The sequence below is a fragment of the Mercenaria mercenaria genome, chromosome 4 (genome assembly GCF_021730395.1).
Source record: "Mercenaria mercenaria strain notata chromosome 4, MADL_Memer_1, whole genome shotgun sequence".
In the NCBI taxonomy this organism is placed as follows: domain Eukaryota; kingdom Metazoa; phylum Mollusca; class Bivalvia; order Venerida; family Veneridae; genus Mercenaria; species Mercenaria mercenaria.
The window spans coordinates 3,007,250-3,031,003 of record NC_069364.1 but is presented as its reverse complement, the minus strand read 5'-3'; the positions used below and the strand labels follow the sequence as shown (position 1 = coordinate 3,031,003).

Sequence of the window (23,754 nt, the reverse complement as noted above, 5' to 3'; positions counted from 1 at the left end):
GATGTGATAATAAAAAGGGGAGAGAGATGTAAACTTGTAAATTTAAAGCTATTTCATTATTAACTACGATCACTACCATATGTAGATGTATTGGTCTTTGTGATATGCATGGATTCAATACTGATATGAGTGACATAATATGATATTGGTTTAAGAAATTCGTATTTGTTTATTTTTATTTCTTTACAAATGGCATTCATTTTCAAAGGGGGACAACTTTTTCAGAATATTTTCAGTACGGGACAGTACGGCAGAACATGTAATGGTCAGGTAAAATATTGGTAACGATGTTGTTCGTTTATAAAATATTTCTGTGTTTTGGTGATATACTCCTAAACCTTAAGGCACCAATACAGAACTTTCTCAAGGAATTTGACTGAATAATGGCCCCTTTTAACCTACAAATCTTGGTTAAATTTTTCGTATCACGTCATATTTTGTGCAAAGTGTATGGCATATGGCTTTGAAACTTTTATCACGTGTTTACTGTAATAGTCTCTACCTGTAAGCAAGAGTACATAACTCTGTCAAGGATTTTGGCTGAATTATGGTCCTCTTTGGACTTAAATTGATTCAATTTTCGTACAAGTCCATGTTTTGTCAAAACTTTATGGTATGTGGCTTTGAAATTTTGAACACTTGTTTGTTATAACAGTTTCTATCTGTAGGTAAGAGTACATAACTCTGTCAAGTATTTTGGCTAAATAATGGCCTTTTTGGACTTGAAGCTTGGTTCAAAATTTGTACAACTCTATGTTTTCTCAAAATTATCTGAAATACAAGTATGTCTTTGAAACGTTGAACATTTGTTCATTGTCATGATTTCTATCTGTAGTCAAGGGTATGTAATCATAGCAAAGATATCTGGCTGAATTTTGGCTCTTTTTGACATGGAAAGCAGTTAATTTTCTTTCGAACCAGTACATATTGTGCCTAAACTTTTAAAACTTTAACTACTTGTTTACCACCATGTAGATTCCAAGACTACATAACAAGGACAATGATAATGGCGTAGCTATGGCCCATTTTGATATAGAAATTAGTAGCATTTCGCGTATCATTCCATATTTTGTCTAGACTGTTTGATATATGGCTTTGAAACTTTAAACACTTGCTTTCCATCATAGTCTTTATGTGTAGACAAGAGTACATAACTTCCCTACACACAACCTTTCAGCTAAACCATTTGAAAAATAACTAGGAATCCATACTTACATCATGTCAAACTACGTGCCTAGCATGAGCAATGTAGTGATGGGATTGTTTGCATACTCTCCCAGAAAAGTTTTCATACCTTATCATCGTACAAAATATTTTGCTTTTAGTTGAAGTTTTTCCCCTGTTATTTCAGGTGATTTAAAGTGAAACTTGAACGGGACGATAAAGAAATTAGTATCTTAAAAATGTTGTTAGATATATGTGTACGTCTAAATTTGGCAGTTACTTCTAAAACTCAGAAATCGTCCATTATTTATTATTCATTTCAATAATAAGTGTATTGTTATAGTACATGGAACATCCAATAAGACGTATGCTGTTTCTGCTTTATATGTATAAATATAAACAGAACATTTACACGTTAAAATTAATAAAGAAAATACTAAAAATCAGAATCCTCAGGTACAAAAGGTTTATCAGCATTCATTACAATAGTCACGTTTTCTTTTGAAATAAATTAATGTCACGGGCCATGAATTTTAATGTCATAAATCCGTTTTAAGTCAGTGCTTTAGCAACCGGCTATAGCTCTTAATCAACTACCAAGTTTCAATCTCGAGTCGTTTGAGTTTTCCTTCTATTTCTTTGTGACCGCATCACACAAATACTCTGATCGCGTAAAAAATAGTTCCGCATTAATTTTTTTATAATCTTGTAATTGTTTGAGTGTGTGTGCAACTGAGAACCTCTGTTTTTACAACAAAAATAAACAACAACGGAATCTAGAATAATCATGAACTTTAAATTCACATTCGAAATATTCGTAATCACTTTTTCTACATGAACCCACTCTCGCGCATAACAAAAATTCTACTCGTAATGTAACACTCATAAACAAATTCCGTGTGCTTTGATTGGTTAACAGCATAGAGAGACGGTGTTTTGATTGGTTAACAGCATAAACTGGCGCCATATTCTAGGAATGTCAAAGCTAACCTAACCTATAATCGAACCCTGAATTATCACTCAAAAAGCACTGGCTATCAGTCCTTTCAGGGCTTTGATTTTCCGTCGGTCTTTACAGAAATGTCTTACATGCAACTGTTATAAAAAATCATTAATATAAAACTTTAAGTGAAAACTTTTAACATGCAGGCATTATATATATCTTTTGAAAGATGCATATTTTATTTTTTAAAAAAAAAGAGATTTTGATTAACCCAGCTGAAGTTTATTTTCACTTACTGGAAAGGATGGCGAGCTTCAGTGGTTCGAAGTTGTTATGACGCCACATACAGACAGTTGATAGTGCCGGGTGGACATGAGGTATTATATTCAAAATATGACACCTTTTTCATTTTTATGAAAACAATTGATAGATACCCATTATGGTTTATTTTTTTTCATACTTTGAAGAATAATAAACTTCAGCATGGAGTAGTTGTGTTAGCATCATATCCGGACGTGAATAATGAACATGTGCTATCGTAATCAATAGATCAAATTTAATTAATGATTTAATGATTTTACTCAATATCTCTTTGAATGTTTTATTCCAACTAATGAAGTTTTATTGTATTTTTGTTATAGCAAACAATTTCATTTCAACGTGTTCGGCTCTAATTTCTGTAGCGTGTTTTACTATTTCATTTAATCGCATGTCCAGTCTTTTTTAGTAACATACTTGTCATTGGATGATAGAAGAGCTTGTCTAAAAGACTTCATGTGTGCAACATAAGATGGAACATTGATTGTGGGGAGAAATTGGTTGAGCATTTCAATACGGCAACCTTACGCCTATATGAGAACCCCACCCCCCTCCCCCCTCCCCACACACACACTTATCCCTGCCGGCACTATGCATATATCATTCAGATTTGCCTAAAAACCTCAAACAAATGTCTCGGTAAAATTTAGTCGCTCGCTACGGTCATGCTGAGTCTGGAACTGGAAGTGAAATTTTCAGTGCTCGGGACATGTACAATTTTTACAAAATAAGGGGTGGGGACATAATTATGTTGTTCTGGGCAGGTTATAAGAGTTTCTTGATAAATAGAAGAACAAACTACTGTCATTTGATATCAATGTTATCAGGCTCAGCAGATATGGGCGGAAAGGTGAGGTTCCCATATCAACCTCGACTTGATAACTTTGATATGAAAAGACTGTAGCCTGTTATTCTCTATTTTGGTATGATCCATGAAATAGAATACCTCCTTTTGAAGAGTATTCAATTCCTACAATAAACCTTTTTTTCTTTTGATAAGTGATCTCTTGCTGTTTAAAGTAAATTTAAATCTGAAACAGAAGGTTTAGAGTTAGACATCTTTAAAGATATTGTGTTTCATGCGGTAAAAGTTCTATATATTGTGCCTTTACTCTTTAGATTACATATTGTGGAAGAAATGTAGGCTGGTTTTACTCCTGCCCATGCTAAGCTTTGAATGAAGTAAGCAACATTTGAAACAGTCCCACAATCATCGACCTTACTTTTTCATGTTGGAGAGAAAAAACTAATGGCAAAGTGATTTCTCTGCAAACGTTTTTGGGCAGTGGCCATCACTTTGAAATGTGTCTTTACTTGTGTTTGAAGAAATATCATGAATTATACAAAATTTATAAAAAAACGACACGGTAAAAATTGTTTAAATGTTGCATATATGTCTCTCACTGGATACAGTATATTGCTGTAATATTGTTTTGAACATTTGAAAATGTCAGTATCAGACTTAGGTTGGTGTGCGCATTTCCGATTAGTGTTTTCAATATTCTCCAGCAGCATCCGAAAATACCAGTCAGTAATGTAGAGGTCACTCCCAGGCGCGTAGCGTTGCACACTTGGTTTCTCTGCTGATTGCTGAGTAACATTTGCAATCAAAGCATTAAAATAAAAAGGATTAAAGATCGAAAAAAAAAACAATGAAACAGATCAGGCGAGGGTATGAGGCTAGTGTGCCAATGTTTGCGCATATATTAGTAAACTATATTTTTGTAGACAAGTAAACTTCAGAAGAAAATACAAGACCGTAGCTTGGATAATTTGTTTGATCTTAATCACGACATACCTCCGCCTCCTCCCCTAAATAAAAACTGTTACAAATAATTGCGCAAGGTTTACAGATTGCACCAATTTCGAACTCCTATTTACGAGGATATGCTTGAAGAAATATCACATCTCGACGTTGTAGCCGTTCAATTAAGATGTTCCGCTCTTTAATGTAATTTTTAGCTAGTTCATTAATTGACAAAACATTTCTGTTGCATATGCATATCTCAAACTCTGGGATACGGTAAAAAATGTACTTGAGTATATATTTTAAATTTACCTTTGCAGATTTTGGTACTCCTAGTCCTACAGCTTAGTAAATATTTCACAATTGTCATTCATATAATATTTTTACTGAAGACGCGCACTTTTATTTCACTGTAAATGTTCACCGCGCTCAAATGTAGGTGATATCATACTGGTCTGTATCAACTAAAGTTTACCACTATTACAAAAAGTGGATGTCAGGTTAACATAATTTGATATCCTTTCATGATTCGGTCATGATTTAGACACGTTAGTAAAGAAATTGTTAAATGTAAATAGCGAAATGAATGCCGCAAAGTTAGTGTGTTTGCCTTTTTAGTTGCTTGGATCTCATTACATGGTAAGACATAAGTTGCATTTGTAAAACAAAAAAAATGAGAAAAAGAAGCTCTTGGTTTCTTCGAATGAGATAAACAGACAGAAACTTTAATACTGTAAATGTAAGAAAATTCAAAAGATCCCACATGAGAAAAAAAAGAAAGAAAAAGAAAAAAAAACAAAACAAACAAAACAACGTCTTATATCAACTGGAGATGTGTGTAGTTACTTTCATTCCAAGAAGAGTTACGGAATAAGTTTTCCGTCAAATTCTTCAATAGAAATTATAGACTTTAATAATCAAATTTAGAAAGCAAAACTTATTTGATCAGATGTGTTGAACCTAATGGTAACAAAATTATACGAGTATTTTATACGAATAAAAATCTGTAATTTTATATTTATCATACTAGAACAAGAGCACCACAGTGCAGAGCAATATACGCCAGAAGGTATGACCTTTGACCACTAAGTGTGACTTTGACCTTGTGGCTAGCCTGCACATCGTGTCAAGATTCTTCGAAATCCTTCAAGGGGTTCAAGAGTTACATAGCGATGATATTTGACCCTTAAGCGTGACCTTGACCTTGAAGTGAGACATCCAAACCATGTGCTCTGCACGTTGTCTAGATGTGGTGAACTTTTGTGCCAAGTTTCTTTACAATCCTTCAAGCAGTTCAAGAGTTACAGAGCGGACACAAAACACACTTATATGACTATTGACCCCTAAGCATGACCTTGAAGCGAGCAATCTAGAACATGCGCTCTGTACGTCGTCTTGATGTGGTGAACATTTGTGTCAGGTTTCTTTGAAATTTTTAAAGGGGGTCAAGACTTAACAGAGTGGACACTAAACACACTCATATGACCTTTGACCCCTAAGTCTGACCTTGACCTTGAAACGACCCATCCAGATCATGCGCTGTGCACGTTGTCCCGATGTGGTGAACATTTGTGTCAGACTTTTTGAAATCCTCCAAGGGGTTCAAGAGTTTCAGTGTGGATACGAAATTGCTAACATACAGGCAGACAGACGGACGGAGGGACGGACAGACGGACGGACGCCGGGCGAATCAAAAGTATATTCGTGTAGTACACTTTAAGTCTTACAGCTTTAAGATTATCCATATTGTCTGTCTCAAACAACTCATGTCATACATTGTACTTTGGTTTCACATAAGCTCCAGTACTGTTGCATCAGCCAAGGATGAGGGTCAAAGGTTGCCCATAATTATATCGAAACATTATCTTAGAACTTTTCATTTACAGCAATAGAAAAGTCAGTTTGGGAAGTTTCTTGGTTGGCTACTTAAGGCAAGTGGCTGCTTAATTAATACCTGTAGGTGACTGCTAAGGCAGGACGTACTGTATACCTCTATCACTGTTCAACATTAAATGTGTGTAAAAAGTCTCTTTGAATCTTCATTTCATCTTACACCTCATCCACTCAGGCCTCAAATATTATTTATTAAATTTCTTTGTTTATATTTTTATCGTCGAAAAATGACGATATGCCCGTGCGTATGTTAGTATGCTGAGCTACATGCCTATCGTGAGCATTATATATAGATCTACGCAGGTCATACTGACCAGTCGCTTTTACAAGAAACCATAAGTTCTCTTTCTATTCCCAGAATCTTTACCCGTGGGTAGATTCAACTGACCCTTTTTTCACATCACCCCGCAGAGTAACTTCAGAATTGGTTGCGCTACACCCTGACTACCCTATATATGTAATAAAATAGACCCGTTAAATTCCACCAAATAACTATTTTCAAACATTCACAAGGATTGCATTTTTCACTCGTGTAAAATTCGGATCCCGAATTGAAATTCGCACCCCTCCCATCGTCATATCGTACTTGGGCACTCATAACCGGAGCAATAATTTACGGACCCGGGGTGGATTACATGCTCCGCCAGAAAAAATTACATACCTACGTTTTCTGGCTATTTTATGTTTAATTTCCTACAACATAAATTCAATTTTTTTTCCAAACAAAATCTGATTTCAAGGTATGGTTAAGATTCAAAATAAACCGATGAATTTGTTTGTACTAGACCTTTCTAACGTAAACGTAATTACGAAACGCAATACTGAATTCGTAAAATTTTAGGCTAATTTGTGGTCTAGGGGAGACAATTTCATCCAATAGTAATGCAATAGTATCTCCCTTAGACCATTATTTGCAAATAACATTTACGAATTCAGTATTCCGTTTCCGATTTACGTTTATGTTAGAAAGGTCTACTAAAAAAATCATTTGAAACTGAATGATTAATCATTATAGTTTATAAGTATTTCATTTTTATCAAAATATCATTGATGGACAACGGTGCGATTATATTCACTTATTTAGACGAATATTAAACGCGAAGTAGCTGTTGAAGCGTCACATGCAGACGATAGGTAATACCGCGTGGATATGTGGTATCATGATCAATTGATGAAACTTCATTTATGCTGTAATCATTATTTAATATACATTTGAATGTTCTTTTCAACCTAATAAAGTTTTATTTTAGTTTTACGCTGCAAACAATTTTTTAAAACGCATTCTGCTCTTTTCTCTGTATTCTGATATCCAGTCATTTTAGGAACATCCTTGTAATTGTATGAAAGAAGAACATTTGTATAGAAAAATAATGTCCTTTTCAGCATGAAAGCAACATTAGACGGAACTTTGGTTGTAGGGAAAATTGTTTGAACATTTTTACATTTTTACATTTAATTTCGAATGAGATAAACCAGGAGCTCCATCAAGAATAATATAAACACGAGGAAACGCGCATACTCAATTGCCTCGGTAAAATTTAGTCTCTCGGTACGGCCATGCTGGAATGATTACAAATGTTTTGTCAATATTTTAATACTCCAAAGTTATTTTGTCGAAACATTAATAGCAGATGTATGAAAAGCAGGAGCTGTCTTCTATTCTTCTTAATGTTTTGGTAGATGACGTCGATTTTCCTTTAAATTTTCTTCATTAAATTAGATAGACTTATCTTTATATGATATAGAGGATATTTGTTTGTTTGCAGTGTGATATCGAAATATATCTTCACCGATAAGGGAGACAATTGAATATTTTCACGAAGGCGGAGCCTGAGTGAAAATATCAGAATTGTCTCCCTTATCGGTGAAGATATATTTCGATATCACACTGCAAACAAACAAATTTTCTTTTTATTTTATGCTAATTGGTGCAGATCAACGAATTTTCTGTTTATTACATGCTTACATGTTCAAATAAGACCAATTCTTCATGATGATATTAGGATTTGTTTAGGCTACCGTGTTACATATGATGCATCCGTTAAATTACCATGGACACTCAGGCACATTGATATCGAATATTGGTGATTAGGTCCGTGGAATCAACACGACGCCATTTTGTTTTTGAAAACAAAAACTGCATTTAAAATATTTTGTTAAAAAATGCACAATCCGCGGCGAACAGACAGTAATTACGTATGCATATTTTAAAACTTTTCGGTCAATGCCGTCAGTTCGTTAAATAACCGGAAGCTTGCTTTGTTTACAAACGCTGAAGGTCAGATTAAAAACAACCCGGAAAACGTAAACAACTGGGGAATATCCGAAAGCACTTTGAAAATCAAGCTGCAGAATTAAATATCATCATGGATTTAATGGAAACATTGGTCTAGGAGCTGTATAGCATAACGAATAGCCTCACAATAGGATGGAATTTGGAACACAACTGGCTGGGTGGGGAAGAATTTCGACGAAAATGCTGGCATATTACGTAAGAATGAGTTGATGTTTTGTGATAATAAACTAAGACAACAACCAACTAAATGTGCTGTCGCCAGTAAAATCTACTATACGATAGTGAGGAATCGATGAAAAGTGGAGGAAAAACGTATCTATCATATATATGACAAGGCAAGCAACCAACTTTGAAGGTAATATTTCTAGAGCATTATTATTTCTTTTGCAAATTTTATTATAGCTAGCTTGTCCTATATAGGATTGTCTAGCTGTACATGTCTCCTGTATGGCTTGAATGTTAGGATTATAATAGGATACCAGCAATTATAAGGCAACAAGGGGAGTTAATTAAAGAATATATTTCAAGGGAGATAATTTTATCTGAAAAAAAATTCGGCACTGTGAGTGATATAGAGAAATATCTCACTGATATTTTTCAGTATTTCACCAATAAGCATAAAATAAATAAATTATATTAAGAAATGAAAGAATTTGTTTTTCGTTACGGTAGTATATGCGAAATAAACAACAGAATATGATCGGCAAATCAATAAATTGCGCTAGCGGTTCATGGTTAATTTACCGATTATATTATGTCTTTCGTTTCAAATGTCATGGACTCCAAAAAATATAATGTTTTATATTTGCATCATAACTCCTATCCATTCGCTAGCAATATTTCTTATTGCAAATATGTTGTTGTGTTTAAGATCAAGACAGTTAATGTACTTGCCGATCAAAATGACAAGGCGACAGCGTAAACTTGCTACGATCGCCATGTTGAATATCAGTGTCGAGTGACTTGGCGTTCCTGTCAACTATTTGCTAGGAAGTATAGCACTCATTAACAGTCAAACAGTTTCCTACCTCAATTTCATCCCTCTGTCTTTTTGAAGTCCGCTTCATTTTTAACATTTGACAGCTATTGATATCTAAAGACCCACCACGACCTAGTGACCTACTTATTTCTCCCACATGAATTTCATGCATACTGGTATAATACAGCTATTCTTTATTGATTCAAGCAATGTTGCATGTAAAACATGTAAACATTGAAAATTTTATAAAAATGTATGTAATGAACAAGGTTTAAGCAGTGCCAACTATAATTTATAAAAATGTGGAAAAATATTAATGTGCATTATAAGTACACTTTTCTGAAACTTTTTAGCTGACAATTTCATTGCAATCAATTTTCTCGTACAATGTTTTAAGGTTATTGCAAAAACCACTGGAGCGTTAAAATTGAAGTCATTGCTAATACACACGTACTTTTTGTAAATATTGAACTTTTTAAAATAAGTATGCAGATGATAGCCAATAAGACGTTAATATGAAATAAGTCAAAGCGAGTTACAACGAAACTATTCACTACTCAAAAGAACGTGGAGATTCGTGAGAAAGTATTCAAACGAAGATAGTAATTCGCCGATTATGCCTCTGTGGTCATACCAAAAGCAGTTCATATCAGTATATAGTGCCATTTTCCTGCCTAGTAAAGGTCATTTCCATGCCAGATATAAGCTGTATTGATACTTTAATGTAAAGAAGAATGTCTGTTGATGATTTTTAAGCTCAAAGTTCGTGTAGAAGCTGCTGGGTAAAATAAAAGTGAAGGTAGGTACCTGCTGACGTCTACCTACGCAATATCATCGTTTTTATCATGTATCTCAGTCACGTGACCATGGGTTCACTGAACGTCGTTTATATGACTGAAAAATTGTACAAACAGACGTTAAACCCAAACACACATACACATGGTTTCACTGCATTATGGAAAAACTCTTTTTTTATTTATTGATTGTCTATAGACATACCTTTAAGACAAGGACTTTCGCGAAAAGATAAAAGGTAAGGGTAGATTTCCCGGAAGCACAGAGCACTCCAAACACAGCTATAGAGCAATGCATTGCAAAGTAGCCCCAAGCAAAAAGAAGCTGTAACGGAAAAATATTGTAGACAGGTTGCTTCAAAAATCCAACAAAAAGTACACTATAAATATCATTACCTAAATAGAATGATAGGTGACGACGAAAAGTGAAACAAAAAAAAAAAAAAAGAAAGAAATCGTGAATATCCTTTTGCATACTTGCGCTTGCAAACTTCAAATAAATAAAATGATAAAGTGACGATGAAATGTGAAGAACATAAAAATGTGAATAAATGCAAAGGCCATAACGCCCCTTTAATCACCTGATAACTCGTTTTGTAGATTCTCATTGACACTTGTTTTCAAATTTAGCTCAGTATATGCATGTATGGACATGGTATCTCTCATTTTCAATGAGGAATATACAATTAGCGTTAAAACAATATGAAATCAAGGTAAAGTCATACCACGAATGAATTGAAAAATAGGGTTTCACAGCTCTTGAGCAAGTATTTTACTACTTATAATGTCGTTTACGAAATGATAGCTGAACAAAGCTATTAAAAAAAAAGTAAAATGTACCATTAAAAGTGTTATCCATTTTTTCTATATTTTGTCAAGTTCAAGGGCCATAACCTTAATATATGCATATCTTTTTTATTATTTCTGAGCACCCAGACTGATTAATAATTTCCTCCGACATTCATTTCACATAAAATGGAGGGACATTGGTATTACATAAAAAAGTATATGGTGGGTTTTGTATACCAATGCCTTTTATAAATGATTTCAAGGGACATAACTCAGACCCTCATAATTTATCATCAAAAAGGTGGGTAGAGGAGGGTTCTACATCTAAAATGTTTAATCATAGATAATAGCAATCAGTATCAGATAAAGATTAAAACTCTTCTACAAAGTGCACAATTCGAGCCTATCCTCCACTAATTGGCGAGTACAATATGTCTCTTTGAATGGGTAGTTGTCAAAATAAATCACCAGATCGTACAGAACAATGTTATTTAACCTATTAATGAAATTTTCATGAATAAACCACCCGTTTATATAGCTACACAGCGCCAAACAAGAAATCGTACCTTGGTAGTGACTGTTGCAATTTGGTTTAAATCTAGCAAATGGCAGTTTAACAGTTGTATATACAAAAAGAAAACAAGTAGATCGAAATAAAAATTAAGCTCAACTGTACTTAATATTGATACGATATATAGCGATCTAACAAAATAATTTGACAAAAAAGCCTGTGTGAGGGCCTTGTTTTTGCTATTTAGAACTTGTACAGGAATGATAAAAGGCTCATACCTATAAAGTATTTGAAAGGTAGAAATAGGCTGAGTACGGACATGTAGAATTAAGCGGATGAGATGCGACTAAGGAATGGATGACTAATCTTTACTTTTGTAAAACAATAGCCTCACTATTTTAATTTTTCAATATAGTGGTGAACTTGAAGAAATATTTTTGTCATTGTCCTCGCTTTTTAATGCCAAATTACTGAAGTGTGTATAGAGTGTCTGATGAAATTAAATTTATTAGGCGAGTTGAAGAAAATATATTAGGCGAGGCTCTGCCGAGCCTTATATTTTTTCGTAGACGAGCCTATTTTTTTTTCAGACAGTAATCTTTAATATCCTACCTGCTCAGAACATTGGGAAAAAGTGGTTAGAAAGAGCTTGACGTCATTGTATGAGGGTAGGATAAGGTCTTACGAGTAGAGACAAAAAACTTCTAACTTCATTTATATTCGTAATATGTACATTGAAAGAAATAGTGGTAGGTTGTTTCCGGTTGTCAACATGAGCAGAGGGTGAGTGATGCTGTAATACTTTTTGAGAACAGATCATCGGCATAATTTCGTTAAATGATATCCAGAATTATGGAAGCTTTATCATTCAGTTGGTATCATAATTACAAAGAAGTGTGTGTATTAAGTTCCATTCAGTAGTAATGGGTATTTACTGAGATACTATCCAGGACAGGATATAAATAGGAAAAAACAACAACAAAATAATGGCCAGAAGAAAAATGTTGTGATATGGCCAACTAGCTGACAATCGCAACAGTATATTGTCGAATAAAGGTTAAGTACTAAAAGGGACATGATTTCAACAAAATGATAAATATTTATTTAGCCTATGCCAATGACTTGGATTTACCATGGGAAAGACATATGAGAAGTTTCATTCAGTTTTTATGAGAAATAATTGAGTTATGAACTTGCTAAGAACCGCGAACAAGGTATACGACGCTCTCGCTGATGTCCACGCCGGGGGTATCGTAATAGCACTGGGGACTTCCGTCAAGGAGATTAAAACTAACATCACTGATATACATTTGATAGAAAAAAACAAAACATCTACTTGTTCACTTTTAGTTGTAAAAAAATACATATATTTGTTTACGTTTGGAGTGAAAAATATCCTTGAATATTTTTATTTACTGACATTCAGAAATAAAAAAGAAGCCAAAAGAGATTAAACATTCGCAAAATTCCCCGTTGAATAAATATTGATTTGACACAAATTTTACCTACTGGTGAATACTTTTATTGCATATGTTACTAAATATAGCAACTAATTTGCACTGCATATAAACGTATATGGGTAGCGCGAGGCCGGTATTAGTTTTCCACTGACACAATGTCAATTATATACAAACTAACATTTATTTTACAAAAGAATGCATGGTAAATTAACACACTTTCGCTAGCTTCCTCTTCTAGTGTGGTTGAATAAGGTTGTCACAAGAAACTACGGCTAGAATGCATAAATGTAAAACAAATGTTTGAAAGGTAATGACGTCAGCGTCATCAGACAACGTTGACGTTACCGCGCATTATATACTGTGCAACATTAAATTATTTTGATCTCGTTTTCACTTTAACAGGAGAGTGAAACATATGCAATAAAAAGGTTAAAAACAGGGCTGGTGTGTATTATGGCGATATTGGCACACTAGACCGGTATTAGCCCTAGGGCCAATACCTATCCTAGTATGCCAATATCGCCTTAAGACACACCAGCCCTGTATAATAACATTTAAGTTTCATGTACAAACTAACACGTTTTTATCTTTTCTAACAGTACGTCTGAGTTAACATTTACCTCGCTTATTAACGATTCAAACCAGAAATTCACTGACACGGATCATGTGCGTAAATATTTATCAGTCAAATGTATTCAGGTTTCAAACAGCAAAATAAATTTAAACAATTTTTTAACAAATTTTATATGCGTACGGAGTTAACTTTTATACTTGCATGAATATACACGGATGTTCGCTACTGTCCAACAATGCCCTTAAAGATATATGTATATACAACAACCAACAACTTTTTTTATGTTGATCTTAGTCTTATTTTACTGACGAGAAAAACGTGCTTCTTGATACCTATGATTGGCAGTTAACGTAGCCATCAACACTGTCATCAAAAATTTTCATGAACGCCGTTTGTTTCTCTGCCTGTTTACCACTGTATATATTTTCTATACATGCATCTCTGTAGTTGGCTAACCCAAGAGTTTCCTTTCTAATTCTTATCCATTCCATGTACACTGCTCGTAATTTTTTGGACGTCTATGTTATATTCCCCGACTTCCGCAAGATATCCAATAAGATCCAGATCTCTATTTATAACATCAGCTTCGCTAGTGCCAGCACCGTATTTGTGCCAGGCATCGGAGTCTTCTTCCATTTTATCCTTCGAGACTGGCTCGTCTTTGATTTGTTTCATGATAAACCTGAAATGAAAAAGTTATCAAGATACATTTGAAATCGAACACGTTCCCTTTGATGAACTTTTTGAAATTATCTATCTCAGCAACTACTGTTAAAGAGTAATATTTTTTATTTCAAAGGTTTTGATACTGGGTGGTCTCTGACTTCGACTGCTCGCACTTGTTTCACAACAATGCGTCATACATTTATATTTCAGAATTTAAACTTGGCATTGCCAATGGAAACGATGCCTTTTTACGCTATGTTAGAATATTCCCTGTCCCAACAGACCTAAAACCTTGGTAATCCAGGATTAATTTTACTTTAAAATGTACATTATTTATCATGAAAACGGTATATATCAACAGAATAAGGTTTTGATTCCATTAAAACAATAATGCTGCAACTAAACAGCACGGCCATTACTTACGATTGTAAAACTAAACACAATACTCTGACGATGACATAAATCAACGACAAGAAATGGTTGACATTTCAGTTTTAACCATTTAGTAGCACATAATCATAAAATCATAATACAGATCCTGAAGTTCTACGGAAAATTATATTGGGCCCTGTTTCAACATTCAAATATATCAAAGTAAATACTTCAGATTATACATACTTGACTGTCCAGTTTGCAATAACTTCGAACTTATGAAATGTGCTGAATTGTTCCTGTGCCCCTACGTAAAACAATCTATTATTTCCCGCTTTGAAATACAGTGCAGCTTTGTACAGCCCTTCTGGGTAAAGATGTGTTTCTTCACTTATACGGAACCTTCCTTCGAGAAAAGGGAAGTAGTTTTTGTAGCCTGTTGTAAAAATGACAGCATCAATATCTGCTTACAACTGGCCTTCGAAATAAGCGCTTTGGGAGTCGAACCGTTCCATCATTGGTCGTTCTTCTATACCATCTGGCAATATACACGTAGCGCTCTTTGGAATATTCTTCTTGTACAATAATAGAACTCGTTTTGCTTTATAGCGAGTTCGAAGAGCAGGCCCGAAGGGCCTGCTCGAGAATCGAGCTTTACGGTAACGCAAGTATACTTTCACACTTGGTGATGGATTTGAAAAGTTTCGTCGGAAGTTTTAAAAAAGCGCACCCTAGCGGATTGGTGCTCACAGGAAGTACTTCTTTCCGGAGTGAATACAGAACTTGATTCAATTGCTAAAAATTATTCATCACTCAACAATAATGAAAGAATGATTTCCAGTTGTTTGAAAAAAATATTATTTGCATTTAAAAGATCAAGCATCGGCCAGAAAATGGTAAAAATGTCATTAATAAGCAGAAAGAAACGGGAACGTGGTAATGACGTCACCGTGACACCGGCTTCCCATAAATTTTGCAACGTATGATATTCACTGTTATAGGCATGGTGACACTAAATGTAGACTTTTTCATTATAGTGAACAGGTTCTCCTGAATTCTTGTGACTAGTGAATAGTTTCTTTGTGACAAATAAATGATGTATAATATTTTTAGGTAAATCCGATTTCTTTGAGCTCGCTTTGAGGCTTTGCCTTAGTTCATATTATTTCAGCAACTGGAGGGCTATATCTTCCCCGAAAAACCCCGCGCCGATGAGTAGAACTTTTTGACCGGAAAATTCTCGTGCATCACGGAAATCATGTGCGTGAACTAAGCGGCCCTGAAAATAGTCAATGCCGTTCAGTTCTGGTATATATGGCGTGCTGAATATTCCACTTGCAACAATGACATGAGAAAATATTTCTTCCCTTGTTTCACCTGTTTCTAGATTGTTCACTGTGACCGCAAACTCGTCTTTTTCGTTATCAAACTTCACAACTCTTACAACTGTGTTGAACTGGATATATCGTTTTAGATCTGTATGTGCCCCTCTTGTCCAGCGACCTTAAAATAAACATTTGCATTGTGAGAATTACATACATGCCATTTGTTTAGTAATAGTACTTAATCATAAATTGAATATTCAGTATTTTCAATCTTGCCTTTCATTACAGTCATCACAAGAACTATTATTCCTTGGAATTGCGGCATTATCGGTGAACGATTTGCACACGTACATTTGACAAATTTACAGTTGGTACTTCACTTTTCTTTAAAATATTATGTTTCTGAAATAGGATATTAAAAACCAGGCTTCGTAATCCGACCTGTACGTAAACAAAGACTTATCCTGGGAAATTTTTGCTTGGTTAGTGAAAGAACCAGTGAGGTGCGATGAAAATTCTACAGGTCTAGTGATCACAATAAAGTTCAAGTATATCTGAATGCTGTACATACATGTTTTGTTCTTGCTGTCCTTCCGATTCCGAGGGAAAATACGAGGGTCCTGCGCCCGCTCGCTTAGCTCAGTAGGTAAGAGCGTTGGTCTACGGATCGCGGGGTCGCGAGTTCGATCCTCGGGCGGGGCGTATGTTCTCCGTGACTATTTGATAAACGACATTGTGTCTGAAATCATTAGTCCTCCACCTCTGATTCATGTGGGGAAGTTGGCAGTTACTTGCGGAGAACAGGTTTGTACTGGTACAGAATCCAGGAACACTGGTTAGGTTAACTGCCCGCCGTTATGTGACTGAAATACTGTTGAAAAACGGCGTTAAACCAAAAACAAAAACAAACGAGGGTCCTGCAAAAAGTTCTGTCACTAATTAGCTTCCGTAATTTTATCCCAGGTATTTTTTAAAACGCTTATTACACTTGAATGGTGTATCCAACAGCTAACGATATCCGTTTATTTCGTGCAAATTGCTTTTCAAATGACCGAGTTATTTTAAATTGAAGTACATGCAGTCATACACACTGACCAATTTACTTGTCACATTGTAAAATTGACGAAAAGACTGAAACTCTGCAGCTATATTAAATGCCGCATTAGGCTTGATATAGATTCAAAGCAGATATTTGATGGTATATATGGACTTCAGGCCATTTCAATGCGCACAGTTTTAGGTGGGTTGAAGCTTTTAATGCTGAGACATTATCTGTCGAAGATGATACCCATTCTGGTAGGCCTAAAACCACTGTTATCAAGGCAAACAATGCTGCTGTAAAAGCTGTGGTCGAACAGGATGTGCGATTGTCGGTGAAAGATGTAACCAGTTGTACTGGCATATCAGAAGACTGTGTGCAAACAATTCTGAAAAAGCGTTTGGACGTGAGAAAGGTTTGCGCTAGGTGGGTACCTCATTTTCTCATTCAGGAGCAAAAGAAACAACGCCTTAAATGTGCCCGGGAACTTTCGAAAACGTAAAAAGACTGTGATAGTCGGGTATTTCTAACTTGCTAACAGATGACGAAACCTGGATACACATGTTTAAGCCACAGAGAAGGGCTGATAATAAGCAATGGAAGCAAAAGGATTAAAAAAACGTCCCTGTATTGCCAAGAGAACCATAAGTTCGAAAAAAATGTTGTAGCAATTTTCTTCAATTCTAGTGAGCCAGTCTCAAGTGCCTTGTCTATCTGGTCATACAGTCACTGGAAGATTCTACAAAAACTTAGTACTGAAGAAAGTGAAAGAGTTTTACAATAAGAATCGTCAACGCCTCCTCTCACAAGCGCGAGGTTGTTAAGCCTTTTTGGCTTCTGTAAACCATCCGTCTAATTCACCTGACCTGAGTCCCTGTAACTTTTTTTTATTTCCATTTTTTTATTTCTAAGAAAATGCTTTCTGGAAAGAAGTTCTCTTTGCAGCGCCATTTATCAGTGTCTCCAACAGATACCAAAAGAAGACTATTTATCTGCTTTTCGCGATTGGGTAAAAGTGTTACAAAAATGTGTTTTGGTAAAGGGAGAATACTTTGAAGGTTTTAATAAAAATAATTTTGATAAATCGTAGCACTTTTAGAAATCCCAACCCAATGACAGACCTTTTTGCAGGACCCTCGTATAGCGAATAAATCACCAATATATACATAATCTCAAAGGGAGAAAGCATGGCTGAAATAAGTCAAAAAGTACCCGGTGCTTAAACTGCGGCACCGGAGATAGAGTTGCGCATATCCTTTGTGAAATAATCTTTGTTTATAATGTTTTATGCATGTAGCAATACGGCATTTAATTTGCTGTTAGATGTAACAGTTGTAACGAATTGTGTTTTTTTCATTGGGCCTACATTAAACAAACACCTAGCGCAATATACAGATTTAAATTTTGCAAAAATAACTTATCTTTCTACATTTTTTTACTAAAATACTGCGGGATTGAAATGATAGTATGACATATAAAATTTAGCACGTGTCTAAACTTTTCAGACATGACTTCATTTAAATTTAGAAAAAAGGGTAACTGAAAAGAAAATCACATGACTGTGTTTACGAAAATCTCCTTTTCCTTTCCAAACACACTGAAACAAGTAAAATTAAAAAACAAATACGCCTCGTTCATTGGAGCTTTATTCAAGAACTCCAGTTAAGTTATAAGCGGCCAGTATCGACATCACAATTCTAGTCATTGTACTTGCTTAATCATTTTAAACACAATTCATGAGAATTAATTTTAAATCATAGTCACACACTTCTAATACTTGTATATGTAGCAAATTGAAGGCAGCAATTCGAGACTTATCTGTGTTACTGACTGACGCATAGACAATGGTCAATGAGTTAATGCCAGTGTCCATACCCAATGAGTAATACTGCTAAGGAAGACATTCTTGCCGCTGGTCATTGTTAAACATAGATATATCATGCTACAAGAAACATGTTGCAGGACTTTTAATAACAAGCGTCTGACACACGGGTAAGCATCTAGATTTTGATTGTCTTTTATTGACATAACCTAGCTGTTGTCCGGTCGAACGTTTTCGGAGATTTGCCCATATCATGAGCATACCTGTCGATAATCTTCCAAAGGTCGTCATCAGTGGGATCTCAAAGTCTTGAAGGATTCAATTATGAATTCGAAAGACCATGCACTTTTCTATACTTGTCCAACAGCTCTTCTGTTAAGGCTTTATACAGGGCAGCCCTCAAGCGTTTCTCTTTCCTGAACGCTGTGATTTTACGTTTTTCCGACGAGGTACACATGGTAGGTACTATCAAAAAGAATTAAATGCAATTGTTACATTTATACTTACAATTAGATAATTAAAGTTAATCAGATAATAATAGATAATAATCGAATACCTTATAGTAATACAAGCTAAACTATATGCGCAATTCTATCTCCGGTGCCAGGTATATTTTAGCCCATTTTAGCAATGTCTTCGCTCTTCAAGTAAAGTAAACATTACTTGAAGTACGATAATGTTGTATAAATATCATATGGCAGCGTGTGTGACATTGATATTGTCAACCCGATGGCAGAATGTCACCCGAGGCGAAAGCCGAGTGGTGGCATTGTGTTTCGAGGGTTGACAATATCAATGTCACACACGCTGCCATATGATATAATTATTTTACTATACCGAACAAAATTTAGTCCATAAAAATGTTTAAAATGTTTTTAATTCATTTAATATAACAGTTCCATCTTTAGCGCGGTAATCGCCTGTGTACACATTGAACAGTCACGTCACTACTATATGTGCACAAGGGAAGCAATCATTTGGCTAAAAATTGACGCAGTTAATTGCCCTTATATGACTTTCAAAATGTCACGTGTCAAAAAAATTGAAAATGTTTTTGATAGTCAAAATATCTTTTTCTCGGGTAATGGGATTTTATCATTTTAGACAAAAGAGAGGTATAATAATATATGTTATGTTTTGTTTGCTATATTTTCCTTTGGAATGGATAGGTAAGCAAAACATGAACATTTATGCACAGCACTGTGGCTCAATGCTGCGATGTTTTGATAAAATTGCTTGTAGAATTCTCATCATACCTCGCTTGTTGTTTCACTTTAAATTTATTTTTTCAGGATAATTTTCGGACTATGAAGCCCGATTTTTAATATCATATTCTAATAACAGAATAATACAAAGAAAAGAAACAACTTACCGTAAATTTGTCTATTTTTCATACGGAAATGCCGCAATTTCATTACAGCGGAGCACCGGTGCTCGAATTGTACGATTAGCAGCCGTGTCAGTTTGGTCTCTGGCCTTAAAATGGTGCCATGGGTCATTGCGTTTCTCTAGTAAGTCATTCTGTCATGGCTGTAGAGTTTACGTAAGAAAATAGCATCCGATTTTCGTAAATTGCTATGTTAACGTAAATGAAGACAATCATGAACATATTAGTTGTATTTACATTAACCATGTCTGAATTACGAATTACCAAAGGTACAGATATTTACAAAAACACCGCAAATTTGACTTTCATCTTTAAAGTTCGTTATAAGGGAGCCATCCGTCAGTCACAAAATAATAAAATTAATAAATCGTCAGTATTAACATTTCTTGAAAGGCAAACTAAATTTTATGATGAAGGGCTTTTCGAGATGAAAGTTCGAATTTTTCACATAACATGGCAATAAATTGAAGGAAATACCTCTTTTGGTACTACAAAGTGTAATTATAAACCCTAACCGGTTTCACCATTATCATGTAGGTAATAAATTATAACCGTACATTACGTGCATTGTCAGTGTAGAAGACAAGTACATATATAATTTCAATACCTTCCAAATAGTCTCTTACAGCGGAGCGTGGCGGAAAGGTAGGTGTGTTTTTTTCCAAAATGCTTCTCGAAAGTGTAATCTGGATATTCCTCTTTTAGTGTGTTGCTCCACATATTTTTGTACATGCTGTTATGGCATGGTTCTCCATGTTCATCCACGCCTGTATAATAACATAAGAGTTTTATAAATTAGAAACTATTAAAATGGTGGTATGTTTAGGACCTGCACTAACAGTTTTTACCTTAAATTATCTTTAGCGATCGACATAATATGTCGTGCACTCAAGATAAATTTTCGAGCGCCCGAAATATGATGACGAGCGATCGAGATAATAAAAGTGTGCAATCAAAATAAGATTTTGTACATCCGAGAAAAGATGTCTTGCGCTCGAAACACGATGTCGAGATGTCGTGCGATCGAAGTAAGATTTTATGTATTTGAAATATCGTACACTAGAGGCTCAAATTAAAATGTCTAGAGATCGAGACGAAATGGTGTTGGCGTTGAATTCAGATGTCATGAGCTCGACATAAGTTTCTCGAAACAAGAGGGTATTGATGGTTTTATGTCAGTCAGTTCAGACAAACACTTATTGAAACAAGTCGATGCCACTGGCGGCCATATCTTTTAACAAAGTCAGATAGTGTGATCAGTCTTAACAAAAGGGTACCATTGTCATTGGTGACATACATGTATGGAGAAAATAAGCCACTTTCAGGGCGACCATGACTTAAATATCAACATTGGAAGAGGGTTATTAATATGGCTCTTAAGAGTTTCCTGTATCTAAACTTTATTTCATGTGAAAACCCATAGATGCTACAGGGCGAGACTTCTTTTCAAATGCTTTTTATACTTCTTTTAGCCCTAAAACTCAGGCACATAATTTTCTCAGTGATACGACATACTTTCTCGAGCGAAAGTCATCTTATGTCGCGCGCCCGACATCTACTCTCGAGAGCACGACGTACTATTTCGAGAACATGACATATTATCTCGACTGTCATACTGAATTTAAGCTGTATGAAATTCATACCTTTCATTGACAAATAACTCGTTCTTAGTCGGTTATCAAATATTTGCGAAATTCCATACAAAGATATTTGTGCAAAAAGTACTCATATGATATCAGCTAGAGATAAAATACTTTCGTTTTGGTATAAACATCATCACCACGAAGGGCGTGTTCCTGGTTAATACCACAAACCTTCCCTAAGTCAACTCGATGGCTTCCTCAAATGAATTCTACACACTAAAGCGAAGGTTCGAACCCAGATCAATTAAATGGAAGTGATTCGACATGGTCACGAAGCTCATTTTCTCACTGTTTGGAAACACAGCCTATGAATATGAGTTACTAACTGGTGTTCATAAATACATGACGAGTGCAAATGGCACGAAAGATGTAATTGAAAAAATACACTATCCTCTTAGCTACTTCCATTGAAAGACTGTATCTTTTTGAATATACCATTCTAATTCAAAGATGGAATCCATATAAAGTTTATATGCATAATACAACGTAAAATAGCCAACTGTGAATGACACCATAAGTTTTGTAATCAGAAATTGTGCTTTTAAATATCGCGAAAAAGAAATATATAGTCCATTTTGTATATTACCTGTTCTCCACGAGAAATTCCAAAGTCCTCCCCATGTGCTTTGTTTCTCGTAACAGACAACCTCCGGCATTGGTTCTAATTTTGCGAAGTGGAACAACGTTGACATTCCTGAAGGTCCTGCACCTATGACACATATTCTTTTAACCATCTTGTTGTTTAAAATTTATCCTGTCAACTCTGTACGATAAAAGTTAACTTTAGCAAGGATGTTCTGCAAGAGTTAACCTATAGTACAGATAACGAATACATGTACACAACCTAGGATATTTATGTAGTAATGGGTCATACGTCAGTGAGTTTGTTAACTTAAGACCTTAAGAGGGCAGATGTGAAGGGGTGATATCTCCTTGAACATTTTAGAAATGTAGGTATGACATATTGGCTTCTGCCTCTTTGGTTATGCATTGGAATATTAACGGGGAGGTACACCAACTGTAAGGGAAGTGAGGTCAGGGGGTCTCCCCTGGATATGTTAGAAAAATATAGATGATGAAATGGTGGCCTCTGATGCATTTTGCCCTTTAATTTTAATGAATAGATCTATAGGTCACTTCATGGTACCTCCGAGTTGTTAAGGTCGCTGACTTCAAAGCACTTGCCCCTCACCGATGTGGGTTCGAGCCTCACTCGAGGCGTTGCATTCTTCATGTGAGGAAGCCATCCATCAGGCTTACGGAAGGTCGGTGGTTTTACCCAGGTACCCGCTCGTGATGAAATAATGCACGGAGGGGCATCTGGGGAGTCCTCCACCATCAAAGCATGACCTTTATTGTGTCGGTGCGACGTTAAACCCAACAAAAACAAAAAGCAAAAATAGGTCACTTCATAGCCTGAGGTTAGGTTGATTGGAATTTTATGAAAGAAACCTGACCTTGGGTTAAGTTTTTGAAGTTTTTTTAATCTTAAAATTTTATAGTTATATAATTGTGTTATTTTATTTATTATTACATATTTATAGTATAAGTGATCACTTCCCAGTATGTTTTACAAGATCACTAAAACATACAAAAACTAAAAACCAAAATAAAACACATAAAGCTATATCTTATAGATCGTTAAAAAAAATTGATGAAGTAAATTTTAGGAATGAACTCTCTATTGCGCCATTTGATATTATTGAAACAGTTAATGACCCCAACCTGTCTTTACAATTATTCTATAACATTATTAATGATGTTCTTTCAAAACTCAGCCTTTAAAAACAAAAAGGGTTAAGCGTGATACCCAGCCAGCATGGTTAGTGAAGAAATAAAACATACGATTTTTCAAAGAGACCAACTGCATAAGAATAAAGAATTTAAAAAGTATAAAATTCTGCGGAATAAGATTTCACCGATGATTAAGAAAAGTAAAAAGGATATTAAGAATCAGGCGGTAAAAGAAAACAAAAGCACAAGCTATCTTTGGAAAAATATTAGAAATATCTCAAACATGAGTACTGCAGAC

At 35.1% G+C, this 23,754-nt stretch overlaps 1 protein-coding gene across 1 annotated transcript; it reads right to left on the bottom strand.

Annotated features, from left to right (window-relative positions):
- Window positions 1–9,547: 9,547 nt before the first annotated feature.
- On the bottom strand, window positions 9,548–22,505 carry LOC123553163 (flavin-containing monooxygenase 3-like). Its single transcript, XM_045342907.2, has 3 exons — window positions 22,309–22,505; window positions 20,687–20,846; window positions 9,548–10,234 (listed from the first exon to the last, which is right to left on the bottom strand). The coding sequence occupies exons 1-3, from the start codon at window positions 22,454–22,456 to the stop codon at window positions 10,213–10,215; spliced, it is 330 nt and encodes a 109-aa protein (XP_045198842.1). The 5' UTR covers window positions 22,457–22,505; the 3' UTR covers window positions 9,548–10,212.
- Window positions 22,506–23,754: the final 1,249 nt, after the last annotated feature.